Raw genomic sequence first — 19,309 nt, forward strand, 5'->3', positions numbered from 1 at the left:
CCAGCAAGCGCCTTGTCGACTTGGCGCACTCGGGCCCCCCCCCCCCCCCCCTCTCCCTTCCCGGGTAACCCCGGGCCCGGGGGCATGTTCGATCGGACAAGTTTCGCACTTGGGCGTTGAAGCACCTTCGGGTGCGCAAAACGTTTTGTCTCTTGGTTCTATTTAGGTAAAGGTTGAGGGGTTTGGACGGTTGAAGTTTTTTGTTTTGTTTATATAAATATATTTTTTTCAAAGTGTTGGGAGGGCTAAGCGAGGATTGAGCCAGCTAGAAGAATCATGTAGCTCAGGCTATCTAAATGTAAAGGGATCAATGACATTGATTAGCAAGTTTACCTGTTAGTGTTATGTTTATTTGATAAGCTGTTGATTGAAAATATTTATCCCATTAGCAAGTTGAGAGCAGACGGTACATGTTTAATCACGATATTATAACGCTAGAGAAGACATTCGATGTCTGTGAAAAAGTGGGCAAATTTCTGAGCTTGTCGCAGAACAGGAGGGCGCGAGTGTCTTAAATCGATATCCAGTGCGTTTGCAGTATTTGAAACTTGACTTGAAATTATCTCCTATGATCGAGTACACAAATCATGCGGCACGATGGTATATGACGCAGAGCTTCTACATAATATTCCACCAAGTGTAATTTTCACTTTCGATCATCAATCATCAACCAGTAGTTGAAGTTCTGGTCTCTTTGTTTAATATAATAGTTCTAACTGCAAATTCAAGGCAGCAAGTTTCAAAGCTGACTTCAAAGTTGAATTGAAGAAGTGAACGAACGACTAGCGTCGTTGCGACGTGCAACAAAAGCGTTTGTTGAGTGGGCTCACTTTCAATGAATTCAAAGTGTCTAGCGTGGTATTGACCTTCTGAGCATGTACCGGCTATGTTGTATGGACATCACTTCATCAAACGCGTATGGCTTTTTTCATTGGTGTTCTGAACCCCACGAACGACACCGGAGAATATTCGGCCAGAGATCATCTTTTTGGGGCGACGGGAGGAACTATGATACCAGCACTAAGCATTGGAGGATTCTAGATTCGTATAGACTAGAATAATAAGTTAAGGGAATTACAAAGCATCAGAAATTCAGGTTACGATCTAACTCAAAAAGGGAGCAATCAAACAAGTCACAATCCTTCACATAAAAAGTCGTAGGTACAAGCAAATTCATTCCCTCACTTAGTCCCCTTCGTAAGTTGATCAATGATCCTCAACATCGTCTCTCGTTCCTTCCCTCGCTCTTGTAAACACTTTTTCAAATCCTCATCTTTCTTGTCTATCTCCTGTTGTAATTTCTGGTTCTCTCTCGCTAGCTCTTCCACAGTGTGGCCTGGTTGAGCACTATCTGCAGATCCTCTGGCCTTCTTTGTCGTGTTCTCAGACCCAGATGCTTCCCCTTCCACTGCATCCTGAGCAGGTCGACAGGTCAAGGGTGTACGTTTCCGCTTTCTGATTTCCAAAGTGGTAACCTTTTTTCTTGTAGAAGCTGATGCTGCTTCGAAGATTTCCGGGACATCGAAGAATTCTCCCCGGCTTCTGTTACATTAGAAGGGGCCGAGGAAGAAGTTGACCGCGCTCGTCCGTGGACCATAGACGTATGCCTATCAAGAACACCTTTCGTTGCGAAACCAGAGTTGCCTTTGCAACCAGGGACAGAACATTGATATGGCCGAGTGTGTTTGTCCATGTGCGTTCTGATGGATCATGTTAGCCTTTGAAGTGGCATAGAGGTGGATGGATTGAGCTTACTGCCAGCCTGACAGCCATTTGAATGATTGGTTATCATCACATCCAGGGTATGTGCAAACGAATCTACCTTCGGAATCCTTTGGAGGAGCTTGGGGTGCTTGATATGGTGTTGCTGACGCTTGTCGTGGGAGGAGAGCAACGGGATTGGGCGGCATCGAGCTTGCCGATGGTGCTGCAGAAGGTGCGAAACGCAGGGATGTATTCGGCACTGGGGTGATGCTCGAATGAGACTGGTGATCCGGAATGCCTGAAGCGACTTCCGACATCGAATAAATACTTTCCGCAGCAGGATAAGAGTAATTAGGCATCACCCCAAAAGAAGAAGAGTCGGCTTGAAGGTAGGCCCCCATTGCTGATCCAGACGCAGCTGGAGCTGGAATCTCGGCCAGAGACGTTGGGATGGCATTGCTAACGACTGGATATGGATGGATCGCTTCATGAAGTCCATCTCCGAAGTCGATGTTGTTTGAGAAGTAATCCGACCCAGGTGGTAAGGACGCAAAAGTGGGATCGAATGCAAAATCTGCATCTACATTAGCATGTCCCTGCCTCTTTCCAAGAACGAGGACTCACTTGGAGAAAAAGGTGAGAAGCTGTCTTCATTCAAATACACATCGAAGTCTTGCTGGCGAAAAGGGGTATGAAACATCCAACAAACACCCCAAAGCACCACCAGCGAAGGCCAAATGGTCCACGGCATAGTTGTACATTTAGGACGTCGTCGATTTGGGAAGCATCCACACCGTCCTCTTGTCAAGAGGCATTGGAGTGTTTCAAGCAAGAGGAGCGTAAATTGTTCCAAAAACTTTGAGATCCAGAGACGAACGCAGAGTTGAATTTGATCAATGCTGTCAGGTGCTCCCGATACATACCAAAAGCAAGAAATAAAATATACTTCATATATACGTTCCTCTCTCTCGGCTTCTTCGAACTCCTGAATTTGTTGTCTTTTGGCTTCTTCGATCTGCTGCTGTCTTCGTTGTCTTTCCTCTTCTTCGATCTCCCGAATTCGCTGCATAAGTTCTCGCTGGCGTCGAAGTTGTTCTCGACGCTGTCTTCGAACTTCTCTTCTCGTGGTGTGCACATACCAACTCCCGCCCGATTTGAAAGGTGTCGTTGAATTAAAATGTGATCCCATCTCCGACTTTCAACTATAAAAGAAGATGAAAAAGGTATAATAGGCTCAACAATGAATGCTAAATGCAATGCGATTTCACTCTTTTTATGAGAATTCTATCGCTCTCACTTGAGCTTCTTGCAACGCCCGATTCTGCATGTGCGACTTTTTGCCCTGTTCTTGCACTGCAGTGCCAAAAGCCAATGGAGTATCGCCAATGCAGCCTCTTTTTGCAATGCATGATAGGGCGGAAGATGTTTGCGAATCATACGCCACTTCGTCATTACCTGGCTCGGTGAGAGAGATAGGGTGCAACAAATGCAAAAATTCACGAAAGGCTAGATCTTTACAGAAGTAAGAAGGCACTGCGGCGGGGAGCTTGTGACTGCCCCAGCTTGATGTGTGAAGCTCTCTTCTGAAACTATACTTGGGTAAAGCTTGTGGAGAAGAGTCACGTGACAATCACAGCATCCTGCCCATGGGCAGTCCCTGATAGTTGAGCTGGAAGGAAGACGAATGTTGCAGGAAGTCCAAGAGTAAGACTAAGATCACGCAAAACCCATCGCCGCTTCTTTCCTTGAAGTCTTGAAGCTCATAAATTAGACCTCCCCCATCACGTCTTCACCCTAGCATAGCTAGTATCAAACTGCTCCTTCAAAAAGTCCCGAACCATCATCTTTTCAGGCTTCTTCCAGCCCTCGCCACCTTCACAACCTGGAATACAATCAAACATAAATTTTGGGTTGCCAGTAAAGAAGTAAGGTATCGAGTATCTATCTCGTCCGGAGTAGTTCATCACTCGATGCAGGTCGGATGTGTATTTGTGATTTGTCCATCGCATCATCAAGTTGCCCAGATTTACGACGTAGGCTCCTGGGATAGGCTTCACGTCGAGCCATTCGCTAGTGCTCGGTTCCAGGACTTGGAGGCCGCCGACTTCGTCTTGCATGAGCAGGGTGATGCAGCCGAAATCTCGATGTGCGCCAATCCCTGGAAAATTGAGCAATTGATCTCATGTAATGGTTGGGCGCTGACTTACCTCGTTCCTTTTCACTTGTTGTGGGTGTTGGAGGATAGTGGATGAACCTCAGTGTGCCCACTGGACTGTCTGTGAATTCATCAAACCAACCTTCTTCCAGGCCCAACCCTAGTGCTAGTGCTCTCATGACATCGATCGCAACACTTCTGTACATTAGTATCAGATCAGAAAAAGACTTTCAAAATCCGTACCTACGCATGGCGTTCCAGTACTCCGTGCACACGTCTTCGAAGTCTTTGCCTAGACTCTTGGGCCACAGGTTTGGTCCACAGTTGTGATCTCCTCTCAGAACTCTTGGATGATCTGCGGGCAGATCTTCTCCTAGATACAGACCTTCTATACTTTCCGGTGCCGTACCTGGTTCTAGCATTTGTGCACCATGTTTCTCGTAGCCACGGTTGTATTTATTCTTCTTCATATCAAGCTCCAACTTCTCTTCGAGAGGAAGAGCGAAGAAGGATTTGCATGCCGAGGACACACGATTTCGGAGATCAGGAGATATGCCATGGTTGGTGAGCTGGAAGAAACCTTTGTCTTGGCAGGCAGACCTTATGTGCTGGATGAGGTTTGAGCGGACTTCAGAATCGCTGCTGTGAAAAGCTGCTTTATGTGAATATTTATGCGACTGAAGTCATGACAAGGTATGCTGACCTGAGAAGTCCAATATAGGTGGGGCCTTGGATGGTTCTCCTATGGACCCCATACTTCACTTGAGCAATATCTGAATATGCAAAGAACGTAGGCGGAGGAGGAACACAGAGAAGCGACGAGGAAAGTATGAGTGCACGGTAAACGATCTAGAATGGAATAAGCAATTAACCATGGGCATTCACTCGAATGCACAGAATCACCATGGACAAAGCACGCATGCTTGTAATCCTCAGCCTTCAACGGGCCTTGGTTGTCGTAGCCGTCGGAGTTCTCCACCATTTTTCAAGACATGTAAATCTGGGGAAGTCACAAGTGTCGATAAGAAAGGAAAGATAGGCAGCTTCCGAAGAGTGGGAGCAAAGTCCAGGCTCGGCCGAGATGCTGACTTCCAGCAAGGTGGGGTAGTTACACTGCATGGAATGTGTACGACTCTTTCAATACAGAGCTTGACGTTACTATATCCAACAATAGAGCATCTGGACGTTTAGGAGAGAAAAGAAAATAAGTAGTTCACGATGGAAAAAACAAAATACGTCGACCGCGAGATTCCAAAGGTCAAAGCACCTCGCTTCACCTGCTCCATTTGGCCACCTCAACTGACACACTTCAGATCTCCCTCGCAAACTTCGAGCAACGCATCAACGAAATCACCGCACAACTCGTCAATGCCGCTGAGAATGTTGGTTTCTTCTCGATTACCGATCATGGCATCTCTGCCGACGAGGTTGAGTCCATGTTCAAAGTCTCCGAATCTTTCTTCGTCCTCCCCAACGACGTGAAAGCGACAGTCCCCTGGAACCCGAACAATGTTGGCTGGGAGAACATGTCGCAGGTCCGGCCCTCTACTGGTGCCCCGGATGGAAAGGAATCGTACCAATTGCAGTTTGGGGATAATATGAAGGGCTTGTGGATGTCGGATGAGCATGTACCTGGGTTCAAGGACAATTGCATGGAGTTTATGCACAGAGTGCAGAAGGTATCGGAGAAGTTGATGATCTGCTTTGCCAGAGGGTTGGGCTTCGAAGACGACTTCTTCAACAAGGTGCATGATGTTTCGAGGCCGGATTCACAGTCGTGCTGTCGATTACTACATTACTATGCGACACCAGAGACGAACGACGGCAAGATACATCATCGAGCCGGTGCACATGCAGATTGGGGCTTCCTGACTGTGCTATTTCAAAGAGAAGGCCAGAGTGGACTGGAGATCTGCCCAGGTCGGGAGGTCGTGACAGAATTCGCTCTGGGAGATACGTGGACCAAGGTGGATTTGAAAGCTGGAGACATAATCTGTAATATCGGAGATTTGCTCATGTCGTGGTCGGACGATCGCTTCAAGTCGACTTTCCACAGAGTGAAAGCTCCATGTGAACCAGGAGACTACTATGGCGAGCGTTACAGCATTGCGTACTTCAGCCAACCTGTCAAGGACGCTATCATTCAAGGTCCGAAGAAGAAATATCCGGCGGTTACTGGTCGTCAATTCACGGAGAATGCGATAAAGAAATACTTTGCGGCGCTGAAGGCGAAGGTGGAATCGGACACACCAAAGTCTGTTACACATACTCAAGATCCAGTCTCGGCAGCGGTTTCTGCGACAGCGTAGAAGATATCTGTGGGAATTGCGATATTTAAGCTGTTCGTTTGAAGCTCTGTACTCAATTGGTATGGAGACATTATCCAAAAGGAGGATCGGAAAGTCTATGAGTTACAAAATATCAATTCGGCAGACAAGCTGCTTGCCAAGTTCCACCAACTCCCAGATTTCTCTTCCATGCATGTCCCAAGCCTTGATCCACCCCTCATTCTCCGGAATTGACTTCATGATAGGAGGACCACGGTATTGGCGCCAGCGAAGTCATCGTGGCAATGCGACTTGCGAGTCCAGCGATCTCATCCGATACCAGCCCAATGGGAATGTAGGTAATTTCCTACCCTCCAATATAATACAAGCTCTACACTCATACACCATTTGTGTCTTTTTTCTTCACGATATGTCCAAGACCAGATGAGCATCTATTTCTGACAAGGGCTCCCATCCAAGTTGTCTAAAGGATGTGATCATCAGTGCCATGACTGCTAGCAAACCCACGAAGACGACTAGTAGCACGATGATGGGAGAACGCTCTTCCAAGTTCCTCCATTCCCTCAAATTTCTGTTGTCGAAAGTGTATGCGGACCCCCTTGCACAGGAGCATCTTTGACGATGTTGTATAGTGGAAGCTGTGAACGGTTAGCAGCTGATCTCATGGCATCTAGTATTATGGTTTCTACTTTGGCCTCTGAATCGGTCATATTGCAAGCACGGAGATGCTCTCTTGGTGATAGAAAAATGTGTTGTAGTCAATCACGTGGGCGAGAAGTGATCAAGGGATTGATATTGACGGTAGGTAAATGTCCGAGGCAGTTGCACGTCAGAGAAGATGAGTCAAGTTTGTCTAGAGAAAATGGACACTCCATCATGTTTAAGTTGGAATTTTTTGAGATACAATGCGACATCGCGATGTTGGTTTTGAATGTTGGTTGTGCCTTAATGAACCCATCCTGTTGGTTCATGCTCCTAATTATAGCTCAGCGGCTACACTTTTGCGGTACCGAAGTTCGGATACTTCTTCAGCGAGTTTCTTCAGCGGCGATCTTGCGCGTACTCAAACATCTTACGATAAAGTAGTTCACTGCTCCGGGGCCGCATATAAGGTGGAATCATTGTGTTTCGAATAATTTCGGTGCTTCTCTGCGGTGCTTTTCTGCGATCCAAGTTTGGAATCACTTCCCCTGCAATTCTTCCCAGCTGTCAAACGCAAGTACACCTCTCATTCTTCGTCCATTCTCTTTTCAATTGATGCCGTTGGGAATGTACTGATTCCGTTGTCCTCCGACCTCTCTCTCATTCATCTCATCCTCAACCGGAAATTTTCAATCATACTGGTGCAAGGCCAGACCGTGCAATTTGATTTCCTGTTGAAGAACCAGAACAGCAAGCTCATGATGATAACAAGGATCAGAGCAAGCGTGGGGACGTCGTGGATGATGTCGCGCTCTTCCGGTGAGCTTCTTGTTCGAATTCATTGATACCGTCAACGAATGTGCCGTACTCGACTGTGCCTCTTTGAGAGGATTCGTCGGAGGCAGTTTTAAGTGTATTTGGCTGTTGACGGTTAGCAGCTGGTCTCCGAAGATTGTCTGTTCGTCATACCTCTGTTGACGACTCGTCCATGTTGGAGATCTGGAGGGAGAAGCTCTTCTGGTAGAGATAAGATTGCGTTTTCCTCCTATCGCAAGGCCTCGAAATCAGAACTCAGATCTTAACGAATCTAGAGACAAATGACCAGAAGAGATCTGGTTGTGTTTTGATTTGTGAGAAAGATATCCATGAAGTTACGTTGATCGGTCTGGCGAGAGATCGTGAAGGTTTTGAGTCATCTGGCAGTGAAGGTGAGTTAGACCGCTCGCTCTTGCATTTTACAATCTGCACATTCACCGCGACTGCCTTTCCCTCCAAGATAAAATCAGGCTCAAGCCGAGATGAGGGATCTTAATGTCCCCATTATCATTCTACAACAGCAATTCATCATCTGCTGCTTTACCTGCGTCCTTCCTGCTAAGCAATCTTTGCTTCATCTTTGAACCTAGCAATCTGACTACTCTTGTTGTTCTCGATGCCCAGCTCCGTAGTCTGACTTTGAAAGCTCTGGTTGTACTGGTCGTTGACTTTGAATGTTACTCCTCTCGCTACGACTTTGCGAAGTCTTTAACTTCTACCGAGCGCTATGTGCGCTGTCTGCGCGATACTCGTGCCTCTTTCAGACTCAGCGATACACCAACATCTTTCACCTACCATCTCCATCTCAAATTTATACATTCGCATGTCTGTCCCGGTATATCGTCGCTAATTCTCAATTCTCAATCCCGGACATACTCGGCCGTGAATGTTTGGTCAAAAGTGGGACAATGCCAAGCACCTCGATGGATGATCTTCTGACAAGCATCACCAACAAGGTCACAGCTCCTATGTCCCCACCTTTGTTGCATGTCTCGATAAGATCTGTTCATCTCGGCCGAATTGAATCATACTCATACCTCCAAGCGGAATCGTGTCCCGAATGAGCGCCGCCATGCTACGCTTCTCCATATTCGACTATCTCTCGAAGCGGGCAGATAGCACACGAACCCTGATCTTCTATCTAAGCAGTATGGCAGTCCCACATGCTTTTGAAATACCAAGAGCAACACTGGCTGTACATATAAAGCTAAGGGGGAGTCTCTGAAACTCTTGATCCGATCCTCTTGCTCCTTAGGGACATCATGGAGAAATATTCTGCAAGTGTCAAGAATGGCGTTACACGTCGGATTGCGGTTGTTCAGGAGGCCCTCTCCAGTAAAGAGGCGTTCATCAAGGCCATCGAGACGCAAGAGTCTGCAACTGGTCGTCTCGAGCATCGAAACCACTGGAAAAATGAAGATCTCGATATTAGTCCGCCGTCTCACTGGACTTGGGCTTGGTATGATTATGCTGCATTCTGGTGGTCATATGGTATGTAGAGATCTCCAATGACTTGAGGCAACAAGACTGACAGTGTCGAAGGATTCTCATCAGGAGTCTGGAGTCTTGGATCTTCATTGGTGACGATCGGATTAACTTCCTGGCAAGGTATGCATCTCAATTCGTGCTTGGCTCTCAGCTGCTGATGGGCAATGCGTAGTTTGCATCTGTGTCTTCATCGGATATTCCTTAGGAGCGCTGGGCGTGGTTCTACACTCACGATCTGCATCAACTTACCACTTCGGCTTCCAAGTCGAAAGTCGTATCCCATGGGGTCTCCGCGCAGCCTACTTCCCCGTTCTGATCTGAGTCGTGACTTGCACCATCTGGGTCGGTGTATCACTCATTCAAGGCGGATACTTCGTCGCTGTCTGCTTGCGGTGTATTTTCGGACACAATTTCACTGATATTCCTAATCATATTCCTGCCAGTGCCGGTATCAATATCCAGCAGATGATTGCGTTGATCGTTATCTGGTTTGGCTCGTTGCCTTTGTTGAGTGTCCCAATCCCGAGGATTAGACGCATTTTCTCGATCAAGTCGTTTGTTGTGCCACCTGTTACTATTGGGCTGTTTATTTATTGCATGTTGCAAGGCAAGGGCAAAGGAACCGAATTCAAGACTACTGTGCCTATGACAGGGTCAACTCTAGCTTGGGCAATGGTTAGTCCAATTTGATATGATATGGGAAGTCTGCTGATAATTCATAGCTGAGTGGTATCAACTCCGTCATGGGAAAGACCTCTACACTTGTCGTCAATCAGCCTGATATCGCTCGATATGCTCGAACTCGAAATACCCCAGTCTGGTCCCAAGCCCTTGCTCTTCCAATCGGCAACACTGGCTGTGCAGCGCTTGGTATTTTCGCCACGGCTGCGATTAAGAACTCGTGGGGGACAGCGTTGTGGAATCCGTGGGATCTGTGCGACGAAATCTTGACTCGGAACTGGACAGCAGGAACCAGGACTTGGGTATTCATTGTAAATGCAGGATTTGTATTGAGTCAAGTTGCTGGGAATCTCGGGTAGGCTCTCCTCTTCCTCAAGAACAAGGTTAAAGCTCCTAATCTTATCATTACAGCGCGAACGTCATTCCATGGGGAGCAGACAGCATGACTTTCCTCCCTCGTTTCTTGAACATTAAACGGGGCATGTACCTTGCCTACATCCTAGGTGTTTGTATCGTCCCATGGAAAATTCTCAAATCCGCAAGCTCTTTCCTCGCTTTCTTAGGAGGGTACTCCATCTTCCTCGGCCCATTCCTCGGCATCTTCATCACCGATTACTTCGTCATCCACAAAGGCAACATCTTCATCGAAGACCTCTTTCTCGAGAACGGACGGTACTGGTATCACGGAGGCGTTAGTTGGAGAGCGTGTGGCGCTTATTTGATAGCGGTGGTTTGGACGTTACCTGGGTTTGCGGCGATATTCGGAAATGCTGTTCCACTGGGCTGGAGGGAGTTGTATAAGGTTAGTTGGGTCTTTGTTTGTGCTGTGGCTGGGGTGACATACTTTGGGTTGTGTATGATTGGCGATTTTGGGAAAGAGGAGAGGAGGATGGTGTTTGAGCAGATGTATCATGAGGGGAGGGCGATTGTTGGGGAGGATGTGGAGGGTAGTGCGGGGAGTAGTGGGGGAAGTGATGTTGAGGTTGTTGGGGTGAGTGCTGAGAAGAAGGTATGAATGCTATATGGAGAAGGGTTTTTGAGATAATAGTTAGTTCAATATTTCTGTTTCGTGACTTTAGTAACCGAGACCAAGCTATGAAACTGAATCCTTTTGTCGGAAATTCTTTAGTCAACCACAGAAACCACGCCTTCTCCAAACGAAGTCTCTAATTTGTACGATTAACCGGAACTGGCGAGAAAAACTGCGAAGATGAAGGATGCTTAAGCCGTAAGTGAAGATGATGAAATGAGGGTGTGAAATATGTTTTACTGCAAGTCCCAGTCTCGAAACATTCTTCTCAAATTTTATGTAAAGAGCAATGGCTAGTAATAACTATACTTTGCTCTTAGCCTTAAAGAGAACTATAACCAAAGCCTTGAGCTGTAGGCATAAAATGTAGAATTGTGATGTGCGACAGACCTTTTTGTGTTCTCATCGATGTTTGAACAAAGAGCTGGTTTGCTCAAATTCGCAGTTCACGCCTCACCGAAAGCCTTCTTTACCACCACCGCCAAATCACCCAAAGTATCAAACGTCTCCGCCAAATCAACCATCCCTTCGAAATCTTTCAACTTCCCACCCATCAGCGTTTCATCTCCAGCCCTTTTGATCCACACACTAGGCTGTAGCCCAACCTTCTTCACCGGAACATGATCATGATAAAGACTCTGAGCAACCTTCAAAATCTCCTCCTTCCTAGCTCCAAATTCCTCTCCGGCATGCTTGATCAGGTACTCAAAGTTCTTCAAATCAGGCTTATACGACCCGATGTCCTCAGCTGTGTAAATAGCATCAAACTTCACACCAGAAAGAGGACCAGAAAGTGTCTCATTGAATGACGACCGAGACACGTTCGAGAGGACGATGAGCTTGTAATGTTTACCCAGTTCTTGCATAGCAGCAACCGTATCTGGAAATGCAGGCCATTTCCCAATCGTTGAGCCGAATTCTGTAGCTTCGTCTTCGGAGAGTGGGACTGAGAGCTGCGTGGCGAGACGGCGGTAAATCTCGGCGAGGACTTTGGGATAGGCAAGAGTGGGGTGCTCGATCTGGATTGCTTTCTCGAGGTTGGTGTATTCTGTGAGTAGGAAGATGCGGTTTTCTCGCTCCGAGATGTTGGATGGATGGCGTGGGTTGGAAGAAGGGAGTTTTGATGCGAGTGGGAGGAGAGCTTCGAAGATGCCGGTTTCCCAGTCGATGAGGGTGCCGTAGATGTCGAAGCTTAGGACTTTGAAGGCCCTTGGATTGAGGACCATTGTGCAGTCAGCTTGGAGGAAGTTCTCGGTGTTTAGGTTATGTTATTCGTTCAATGACTCTTATATGTTCTGTGGAGAAGACGTTGACATCAGAAAGGCGTGATGGTAGGTGCATCACGTGAAAATGCTTGACTGCAAAGGTGGGTTGCATCGTCGTTCAGAGAATCTTCTGGACAGATTTTATATAGAAATAATGACAGACCCATCCATCGACAAATGCGCCCTTGTGTCATTGAGCCCTGTGCGTTGAGGCTCGTAATTTGTGACAACCCCTCTTTCAAATTCTCGCTTAAGACAGACGAGCAATGGTCAATTTGGCCGATGGCATGTAGAGTACACATGAAATGCACTACTCTGGTCATTCATACTATATGTTCCAGATCTTTGAATTACGGCTTCAGGATTGTTAAAGGAAGAGATACTCTCATATCAGAACTTTAGTTTTGACCAAATGTTTGCGGAGACAGTCCATCAGTCTCGCTCACCACTGACTAATCCCGTTCTTATTCACAATCTTCCCCACATCAGCATCTCTTTCTCCCTCCACAACTCTCCTGAGTATATCTCCACCCGCACTTGGATGACCTGCTCCCATCGCTATGCCCAACTCCGGATCTCCACCCAGATTTGTAGCCAAAAATCCAGGCGTAACGGCAAAGACCTTTACACCATCTTCTTTCAACTTATGATTCCAGTCCAGCATCAACATGTTCAATGCTACCTTTGTACAACGATATCCAATGGTCTCAAAGTCGATTTTCTTAGGCCAGCCAGCAGGCTGAGGTGGTGTTGGGAAGTACTTCTCGCCAGCTTGGGTGATGTTGGAGAGGCCGGTCACGAAAATAAGGCGGGGTTCCGAAGACTTGAGAAGGAGGGGCATGAATGTATGAGTCATGACATTCGTGCCAGCGACGTTCACGTCATATGATTTGGCAAAACACTCGCGAAGAGAGGTTTTGCCGCGGATATACTCGATATCAAATGTTGCACCTGGAAGCTGTTAGCTGATGGGCATCGGGGAAACAGTTTGAGGAAATACCAGCATTGTTGACAAGAGCGTCAAGATAACCTGGACCATTCTTCACTTGTTCGAAAGCTTTCTCAATAGACTCGTCGCTGATCAGATCGACCTGCATGGGCTCGACAGTGTTGGTGGACTCTGGGCATTCCTTCTTCAAGGATTCGATCGCAAGGTTGCTTTTCTCGAGAGAACGGCTGCCGACAAAGACGTGATAAGGTTTACTGGATTGTAAAAGCGCTTTTACCGCTTCGTAGCCAATACCGCTATTGGCTCCAGTTACAAGAGCGATCTTTCGGGCTGCCATTGCAAATATTGATGTCAAGGAATTGAGCTGATGGATTCTGATAATTACTGTTTGTGTGGGATTGAATCAATGCTTCTGGTTCTGTTCATACACCTTGGGTCATGACCCTCTTTATATCTATTTGAGCTTGGCTCCTCGTCACTGGGTAAGGCATAGCTTTGACGGACATTTTGATAGTCCTTGATGTTCGTTGTGGTGTTAAGGTGGAAATAGTAATTGGCGAATCAGGACTACCCTCTCCTAAACCAATTTGGGAGATACTACCGAGCTCAACTTCGGACTCCGAACAGGGGCGTAAATAAGCATTGCTACCTCCGAGCTAACCTCAGAAGGTTAGTGATACTCTCCCGTTAGCTTGACTGAACCTTTCATGCTGAGGCTGAAAGCTGGTGCTTTGTAGTTGGTGGAAATCTATAGGTACGCTTGAGTGAAGATAAAAAAAAAAACAATTTTCCAATTGTAACAATTTTTGCAAAAGCCGTGCTGCATTTCCAATCAACCAGCTATGAAAAACTCTTCAGCATCCTCTCATTCAGCTTCGCTCATCATTCTGATTGCTCGAGGTTGCTGTTATCCTTTGTGTTTGAGAAATTTCTCTTCCACACCTCTGCGTTTCATCAAGGGCGCCTTCAGCGAACGCTCGTCACGTGGTCATGTGACAATAAAGAACGTGTATTCAATGCGAAGCAGAACTTCGCAACCAGTTGAATGATAGGATGCCGAAGAGAGCCTCTTCAGGAATGGTAGAAGAGTGGAAATGCTTTGATGAGCTTTCATCACGGCCTCATTACTTCGTGACCTACTAACCATTCGACGCTAGTCGGCTAGTCGAGTCTCTGAAGTTCTGTTTCCCATCTTGATCCTTGATACTTGATATGAATCGCATACACGTGTAATTCCACGTCTACAGTCTCGCGAGAACAAGCGATTTGTATATGGCTGCTCCACGTTGCGTGTAACCGAGAAGGATGTGGAAACTCTTCACCTTGACTGTGGCATTATTCTACGTCATCTTCGATCCGAAACTGAATGAGCATCAAGTGCTTTGCGAGGATAGAGTCTCCTAGCAACAACTTTCTGCTATGAGAAAACGTGTTGGAATGAAGAGACATTGAAGCTGAGACTTTGTGGAAGCGCTAGAAGTATAAGCGAGACACACGTGACTGCACACACCACGAAGGTTTCCGAGTTCTTTGTTTGCACTTCTTTCGCAACCGCGTTTCTGATTTTCTTGAGCGCGTCTTCTTATCCAATCCAACAGAAGGGCTCTGAGGTTACTGACAGATTCCAAAATGGATTCGAACAATTGGCGCGTCAAACGCGAGCCGTCGGATAGTCCTGCGCCAATGAGAGCTAGAGAGCAAGATTCCAAGCATCAAAACCAACACCAAGGTACAAGATGGGGTAGTGATCGTTTCGACCAACGAGGTGATCGTTATCAGAACAGTTTCTCCAAGCAAGACGGTCAGCGCGATGGGCTTCGAAAACCTGTCAATGACGCCAAGGTAGAAAGAAGTCTTCCTTGTCACATGAGATTTCTGATGCTGATCTGCAACTTTTAGGCAGAAAAGGCTGTCGAAGAAGGTCGAAGAGTCTATGTCGGAAACCTTCCATACGAGGCTACTACGAAAGATATTGGGACGTTGTTCCAGCATGTTGTGGATGGAATTGAAGCGATCAACATTTCTGTGGATCCCATGACAGGCCGCAATCCTTCCTACTGTTTCGTCGATTTCACGCATAGCGATCTCGCTCGTGAAGTCATGCAAGAGTACGATGGGTATATATTCTTAGGTCGTCCTCTGAAAGTCAAGCCAGGTGTCAAATCCGGAACAGGTACTGGTCGTTTCGACGTTCGACCTCGCTATCAACCTGAGAGTAATCAAGACAGAAATGACGCGTTTTCCTTCGATCGTTGGCGCCGTCTCGAGCATCCAGAAGACATAGACAAGGCTGGCCAAGAAGGTCGACGTGTTCATGTCGCAGGTTTGCCAAGATTCGACGGTCAAGCTGATGCAAATGCTCAACTGCGGGAGTTGTTCAATGGCTTCGATGTAAAGGTCATTAGCAAGATGATTTCCACCCCAGAGGAGAGGAGGATGCACCCAGTCTACCACAATTATTGCTTCATCGACCTATCTTCTTCAGAAGAAGCTCAGCGAGCAGTCCAAGAGCTCAACGGAAAGGAGCCATGGGGCTGGCTTATCAAAGTCTCTCTGGCGGGTGGCTCATCACGAAAGCTTGGCGAACGACGGAGATTGTTTGTCAGCGGTCTACCCGAGTTCCCAAGTCAAGAAGCAACTGAAGAGGGTATCCGAGAGCTATTCCAAGGCTTTGAAGTCTCTGTGGTCAGCAAGTTGAATCTTCCTCGTGATCTTAGTGAGGGTACAAATGGTCATTGCTTCTGCTTTGTTGAGATTGCAACTGCGGAAGATGCTGATAAGGCAATGGCAAACCTTGATTGGAAGGAGATGTGGGGTGGGAATGTACGGGTCAAGCCTGCAACCTCAAATCGGCGATAAGGTGTGTGGTAGGGAATGGTGGATGGAGAGGAGTACGAGTGTGAACGAGCCTCAATGAGTCCCAATGAGCGAAGCCTACAAAGCCTTTGAGGGACTCCATCCTAGGCCACCAATACGTTAGCATACATAAATTGTAGCTTTCTTGCATCCCAAGACACGTTGTGTTTGTTGCTTCTGATTTGAGAAAGTGCTTTATAGCACGTGGTAACTTTAAGTCCAAGGTGATCACCGGAGACGTTTTTATTGAGAAAGAACTACATTGGTCTATACCATAAGTGTCAAGCGGCAGATATGATAAGTCTTTTTCTGGGCCACAACTGCAAGTGGATCTTTTGTGTCAATAAAGTACTCTTTTATAATAGTAGCTGTGCTTACAGTTGCTCACACGTGCAGTGTCTGTCCTCAGTTCCATTCATCTCAGTCCCGGTAAGTTTTGCACTCTTTGAATCTGCGTCGCTCTGGAGAAGTTCATGTTTCATTTACATTTGTCTTGACGTCTAGTCATTCGAGCGAGGCTAATTTACAGATGACCTGCCATTCAAATTAATTAATTATTTTTCAAGCTTGCAATAGCCTATGTGAAAGATGATGAATAACACTCGGTCTTACATTCCATGTTTAAAATACCAATTCGATTAGCTTCGAAGTCTGCCAAGAAATCTTTCAATTCTTTCGAACAGCCTGACCTCCAAAGCTGAAAATTCATTCCAGCCGAAGATGAGGCGAGATCACTCATCCTTTCTTCTTCTCCTTTTTTCTGAGACGCACAGGCAATCAAGCTTCATCATGGGTGAGCATGGCTCCAGCCTTCAGTTGGTTGCTAGTAGATTGCAGCTGTACATTGGATTATGTGAGACTGTGGCTGCATAAATGAATGCGCATTCGCCTGGGGCCGACAATTGCCTCTCAAAAGTAACGGCTTGGTAAAATTCTCACTACGAAGGTTCATATATGAAACACTTGTTGTTTGGATGAATATTGAATCAAGTTACCAAAGAGAATCAACCTCACATAGCTACTACAAATTAAAATCAAATTATTCACCACGACACCACCTCCAGCAGAATCCAATTATAGTCTCATCTGCCACGATGACTTCAACGGCTCCAAAGACTCTCTACCCAATCAGAACAACTGGTCAATCATCAAACGCAGGTCCCAACACCGGCAACAACGAAGGCCAAACCTACACCTCAAACACCACCAACAACGTATCTTTGAACGGATCTGGCATTCTCTACATCGAGCCCCAGAAAGACGGAAACGGCCACTGGAAATCAGCTCGCTTGGAAGGAAAATCAGCTTTCTCCTGTCCAGCAGGACACAGAATGCTTCTCCAAGCTGAGATCCGCACTGGCACGTTCCCATACAGCAGCCAAGCAGGAATCCGGCCAGCGTTCCGTGCACTCGGGAAGGATGATCGCAACGGTATCCCGTGACCCGAGTGTGGCAAATGGGGTATCCTCGAGAATGCACATGGAGTGGCATACACTCTCGCCTCCTTACATTATGGGCCTCATGACGGAGGAGAACTGTCGCGAGGAGGACAGAAGACTACCTTTGTTGTGGAAGACTTTCATACTTTTGCTATCAAAGTGAATAGAGTTCAAGTGATTGGAAAAAGGAGAGTTTGCAGTGGTTTCTAGATGGGAAGAATTTGTTTACGGTGACGGCAGCGCAGGTCAATGATCCTGTGCTTTCGGGAAATGTAGCGCATAAGGCTTTCTTTCCGATTTTGAATGTGGCGGTGGGCAGTAACTTTCCGAATGATGACGGGCAGCCGGATGGGAATACTGTGAATGGACCGGGTAGTGGGATGCAGGTCAAGTATGTGGCTTTTTACAAGTCTAATTGAAGGTTTCAGGTCTAGGACGGAGGTCTAAAAAGGAATGGAGATATGAGAAGTTCTGCACTAGTTATTGTGTAACGTCGTATTGCAGACGCGGCCCATGAAAGGAGGAATATTCACTGGGAATCCCATATACAGATATTGGGTTCCAGGTGGACGGTGACCTCGCTGTTGACTGAGAGTGAGTGTTCGCTAACGGTAGCTGATGGTGAATAAATGATACGCTGGGTGGTCCAGAATCGTGTTTAATACATCACGTCACTAATAGTTGGTGTAATCTCCCTTGCTCTTGGCATGATGCCAAGTTCAATTTCATCGCTATGATTCTGCGAAGCTTTGATATTCCATTTCCAAAAAGCCGCTGATGGAAGTCAACGGTTCCAGATTCGCCATTCACCTATCACTTTCTTGCCAGTGCACTGGGCTCAGAATGCCTCGCTCTTGCCCTTCTGCGGTGATCTAGTCCTGGTACTTCTCAAGTACGCCATTCCAAAAGTCTGCCAGAGGCCCAGAGGTCCTCCCCACCGCCTCTCTATAAACATCTCGCAACATCGGCTTGGCGAAAGCGTCACTGTTTTGTAGTTGGAGAGTAGCACTCTACAACAGGTGGCCAATACGTCGTCCCTCGGCAGCTGGATTGGATTCATTTTCAGCATCTGTGGTTAGGCGTGTCAAAATTGGATTCAGGCTCCTGGCGACTTGGACGAGATCATCTACTATTTGCTCCATAGTGGTGTTGATGCCGAGCTTGATGAAAATTAGAAATATCGATTACAGAACAGGGCTTGACTTACATTGGCGGGGAAGTTGGCCAAGCATTCGGCAGCATCATCTTCGGTGAAAATCATCGTGCTTGATTATTGTAGACTTTTGCGAGTGTTAAAGAGGGATTTTGTGATGATCGGACTGATTCAAGTTGTCAAAGCTATTCCAAATTGTGGTATGTTCTAGATGAAGAAGTGCAAAGTCGCAGGTGGAACTCCGAAGTCTACAACGCGCAAATAAGGCTTTCAATACTGGATCTTGTATAGCGCGACTCACTCCGTCTGTTCCCATTCACAAGTAGGTAGCGAGATGAGTCAATAGATAGGCAGAAATGAATTCAAAGTTTTGATTGCATGTTACATGCATCCTCAATTCTCAAGTATAGTATTTTGATTTCTTTTACAACCCGTCAGGTTCAGTTCATTGCACTACTTCTATGAAGTTGGCACTTCGTCTGACATGACTGCTCTGAAAGTCTTGCTGAGAAAGACGTCTCGCTGACACTAGTCACGCTGTCAAAGGCAAATATTCGGGCCCGCCGTTGTCAGGGTATCGTATCTGAGAAGAGAAGGATGATTTATTCTTCTATGGAAGGAGCGTCGCTATAATAGCAGGCGCGCTAACTACGTACTAAACTACCTCATGTGACTCTGCTATGCTACCGTGATAGCCGTCTCCTCGCCATGCCCACAAGTCCGCCTCTGTAGCCTAATCTCAGTACGTCTCACGCACAGCTCTCCAAAATGCAAGTTTGTACACTGTACCAAAAGCCGCATACAGATCAATGTACTCCTTCATCACTAACTCCAAGCGGACCC

The 19,309-nt window shown here is 46.7% G+C and overlaps 9 protein-coding genes across 9 annotated transcripts; 4 read left to right on the forward strand and 5 right to left on the reverse strand.

Annotated features, from left to right (window-relative positions):
- Positions 1-1,181: 1,181 nt before the first annotated feature.
- LY89DRAFT_784774 (uncharacterized protein) lies at positions 1,182-2,455 on the reverse strand (the record flags this gene model as incomplete). The annotated part of the gene is made up of 4 exons (XM_018222817.1): positions 1,182-1,539; positions 1,602-1,700; positions 1,756-2,278; positions 2,329-2,455. The coding sequence occupies 4 exons, from the start codon at positions 2,453-2,455 to the stop codon at positions 1,182-1,184; spliced, it is 1,107 nt and encodes a 368-aa protein (XP_018068293.1).
- Positions 2,456-3,312: 857 nt separating this feature from the next.
- Positions 3,313-4,795, reverse strand: LY89DRAFT_721111 (MFS transporter). Its single transcript, XM_018218614.1, has 4 exons — positions 4,563-4,795; positions 4,103-4,511; positions 3,912-4,054; positions 3,313-3,862 (listed from the first exon to the last, which is right to left on the reverse strand). Exons 1-4 carry the CDS (start codon positions 4,612-4,614, stop codon positions 3,486-3,488), a joined length of 981 nt encoding a protein of 326 aa, XP_018068294.1. The 5' UTR covers positions 4,615-4,795; the 3' UTR covers positions 3,313-3,485.
- A 282-nt stretch (positions 4,796-5,077) lies between these two features.
- Positions 5,078-6,168, forward strand: LY89DRAFT_736938 (Clavaminate synthase-like protein; the record flags this gene model as incomplete). Its single annotated transcript, XM_018220193.1, has 2 exons — positions 5,078-5,116; positions 5,173-6,168. The coding sequence occupies 2 exons, from the start codon at positions 5,078-5,080 to the stop codon at positions 6,166-6,168; spliced, it is 1,035 nt and encodes a 344-aa protein (XP_018068295.1).
- A 2,410-nt stretch (positions 6,169-8,578) lies between these two features.
- On the forward strand, positions 8,579-10,789 carry LY89DRAFT_784778 (uncharacterized protein; the record flags this gene model as incomplete). The annotated part of the gene is made up of 6 exons (XM_018222818.1): positions 8,579-9,096; positions 9,148-9,213; positions 9,266-9,367; positions 9,416-9,768; positions 9,816-10,129; positions 10,186-10,789. The coding sequence occupies exons 1-6, from the start codon at positions 8,868-8,870 to the stop codon at positions 10,787-10,789; spliced, it is 1,668 nt and encodes a 555-aa protein (XP_018068296.1). The 5' UTR covers positions 8,579-8,867.
- Positions 10,790-11,006: 217 nt separating this feature from the next.
- Positions 11,007-12,037, reverse strand: LY89DRAFT_687272 (S-2-haloacid dehalogenase). Its single transcript, XM_018215463.1, has one exon. It carries the CDS (start codon positions 12,028-12,030, stop codon positions 11,251-11,253), a length of 780 nt encoding a protein of 259 aa, XP_018068297.1. The 5' UTR covers positions 12,031-12,037; the 3' UTR covers positions 11,007-11,250.
- A 469-nt stretch (positions 12,038-12,506) lies between these two features.
- Positions 12,507-13,516, reverse strand: LY89DRAFT_784780 (NAD(P)-binding protein). The gene is made up of 2 exons (XM_018222819.1): positions 13,070-13,516; positions 12,507-13,020 (listed from the first exon to the last, which is right to left on the reverse strand). The coding sequence occupies exons 1-2, from the start codon at positions 13,353-13,355 to the stop codon at positions 12,512-12,514; spliced, it is 795 nt and encodes a 264-aa protein (XP_018068298.1). The 5' UTR covers positions 13,356-13,516; the 3' UTR covers positions 12,507-12,511.
- Positions 13,517-14,577: 1,061 nt separating this feature from the next.
- Positions 14,578-16,027, forward strand: LY89DRAFT_621681 (uncharacterized protein). Its single transcript, XM_018210952.1, has 2 exons — positions 14,578-14,860; positions 14,918-16,027. The coding sequence occupies exons 1-2, from the start codon at positions 14,648-14,650 to the stop codon at positions 15,875-15,877; spliced, it is 1,173 nt and encodes a 390-aa protein (XP_018068299.1). The 5' UTR covers positions 14,578-14,647; the 3' UTR covers positions 15,878-16,027.
- Positions 16,028-16,968: 941 nt separating this feature from the next.
- On the forward strand, positions 16,969-17,760 carry LY89DRAFT_672211 (uncharacterized protein; the record flags this gene model as incomplete). Its single annotated transcript, XM_018213268.1, has 3 exons — positions 16,969-17,305; positions 17,524-17,704; positions 17,742-17,760. The coding sequence occupies 3 exons, from the start codon at positions 16,969-16,971 to the stop codon at positions 17,758-17,760; spliced, it is 537 nt and encodes a 178-aa protein (XP_018068300.1).
- Positions 17,761-18,323: 563 nt separating this feature from the next.
- LY89DRAFT_736945 (uncharacterized protein) lies at positions 18,324-18,574 on the reverse strand (the record flags this gene model as incomplete). Its single annotated transcript, XM_018220194.1, has 2 exons — positions 18,324-18,473; positions 18,521-18,574. The coding sequence occupies 2 exons, from the start codon at positions 18,572-18,574 to the stop codon at positions 18,324-18,326; spliced, it is 204 nt and encodes a 67-aa protein (XP_018068301.1).
- Between the last annotated feature and the right edge of the window lie 735 nt (positions 18,575-19,309).

The sequence above is a fragment of the Mollisia scopiformis genome, assembly GCF_001500285.1.
Source record: "Mollisia scopiformis unplaced genomic scaffold LY89scaffold_18, whole genome shotgun sequence".
Taxonomy (NCBI): domain Eukaryota; kingdom Fungi; phylum Ascomycota; class Leotiomycetes; order Helotiales; family Mollisiaceae; genus Mollisia; species Mollisia scopiformis.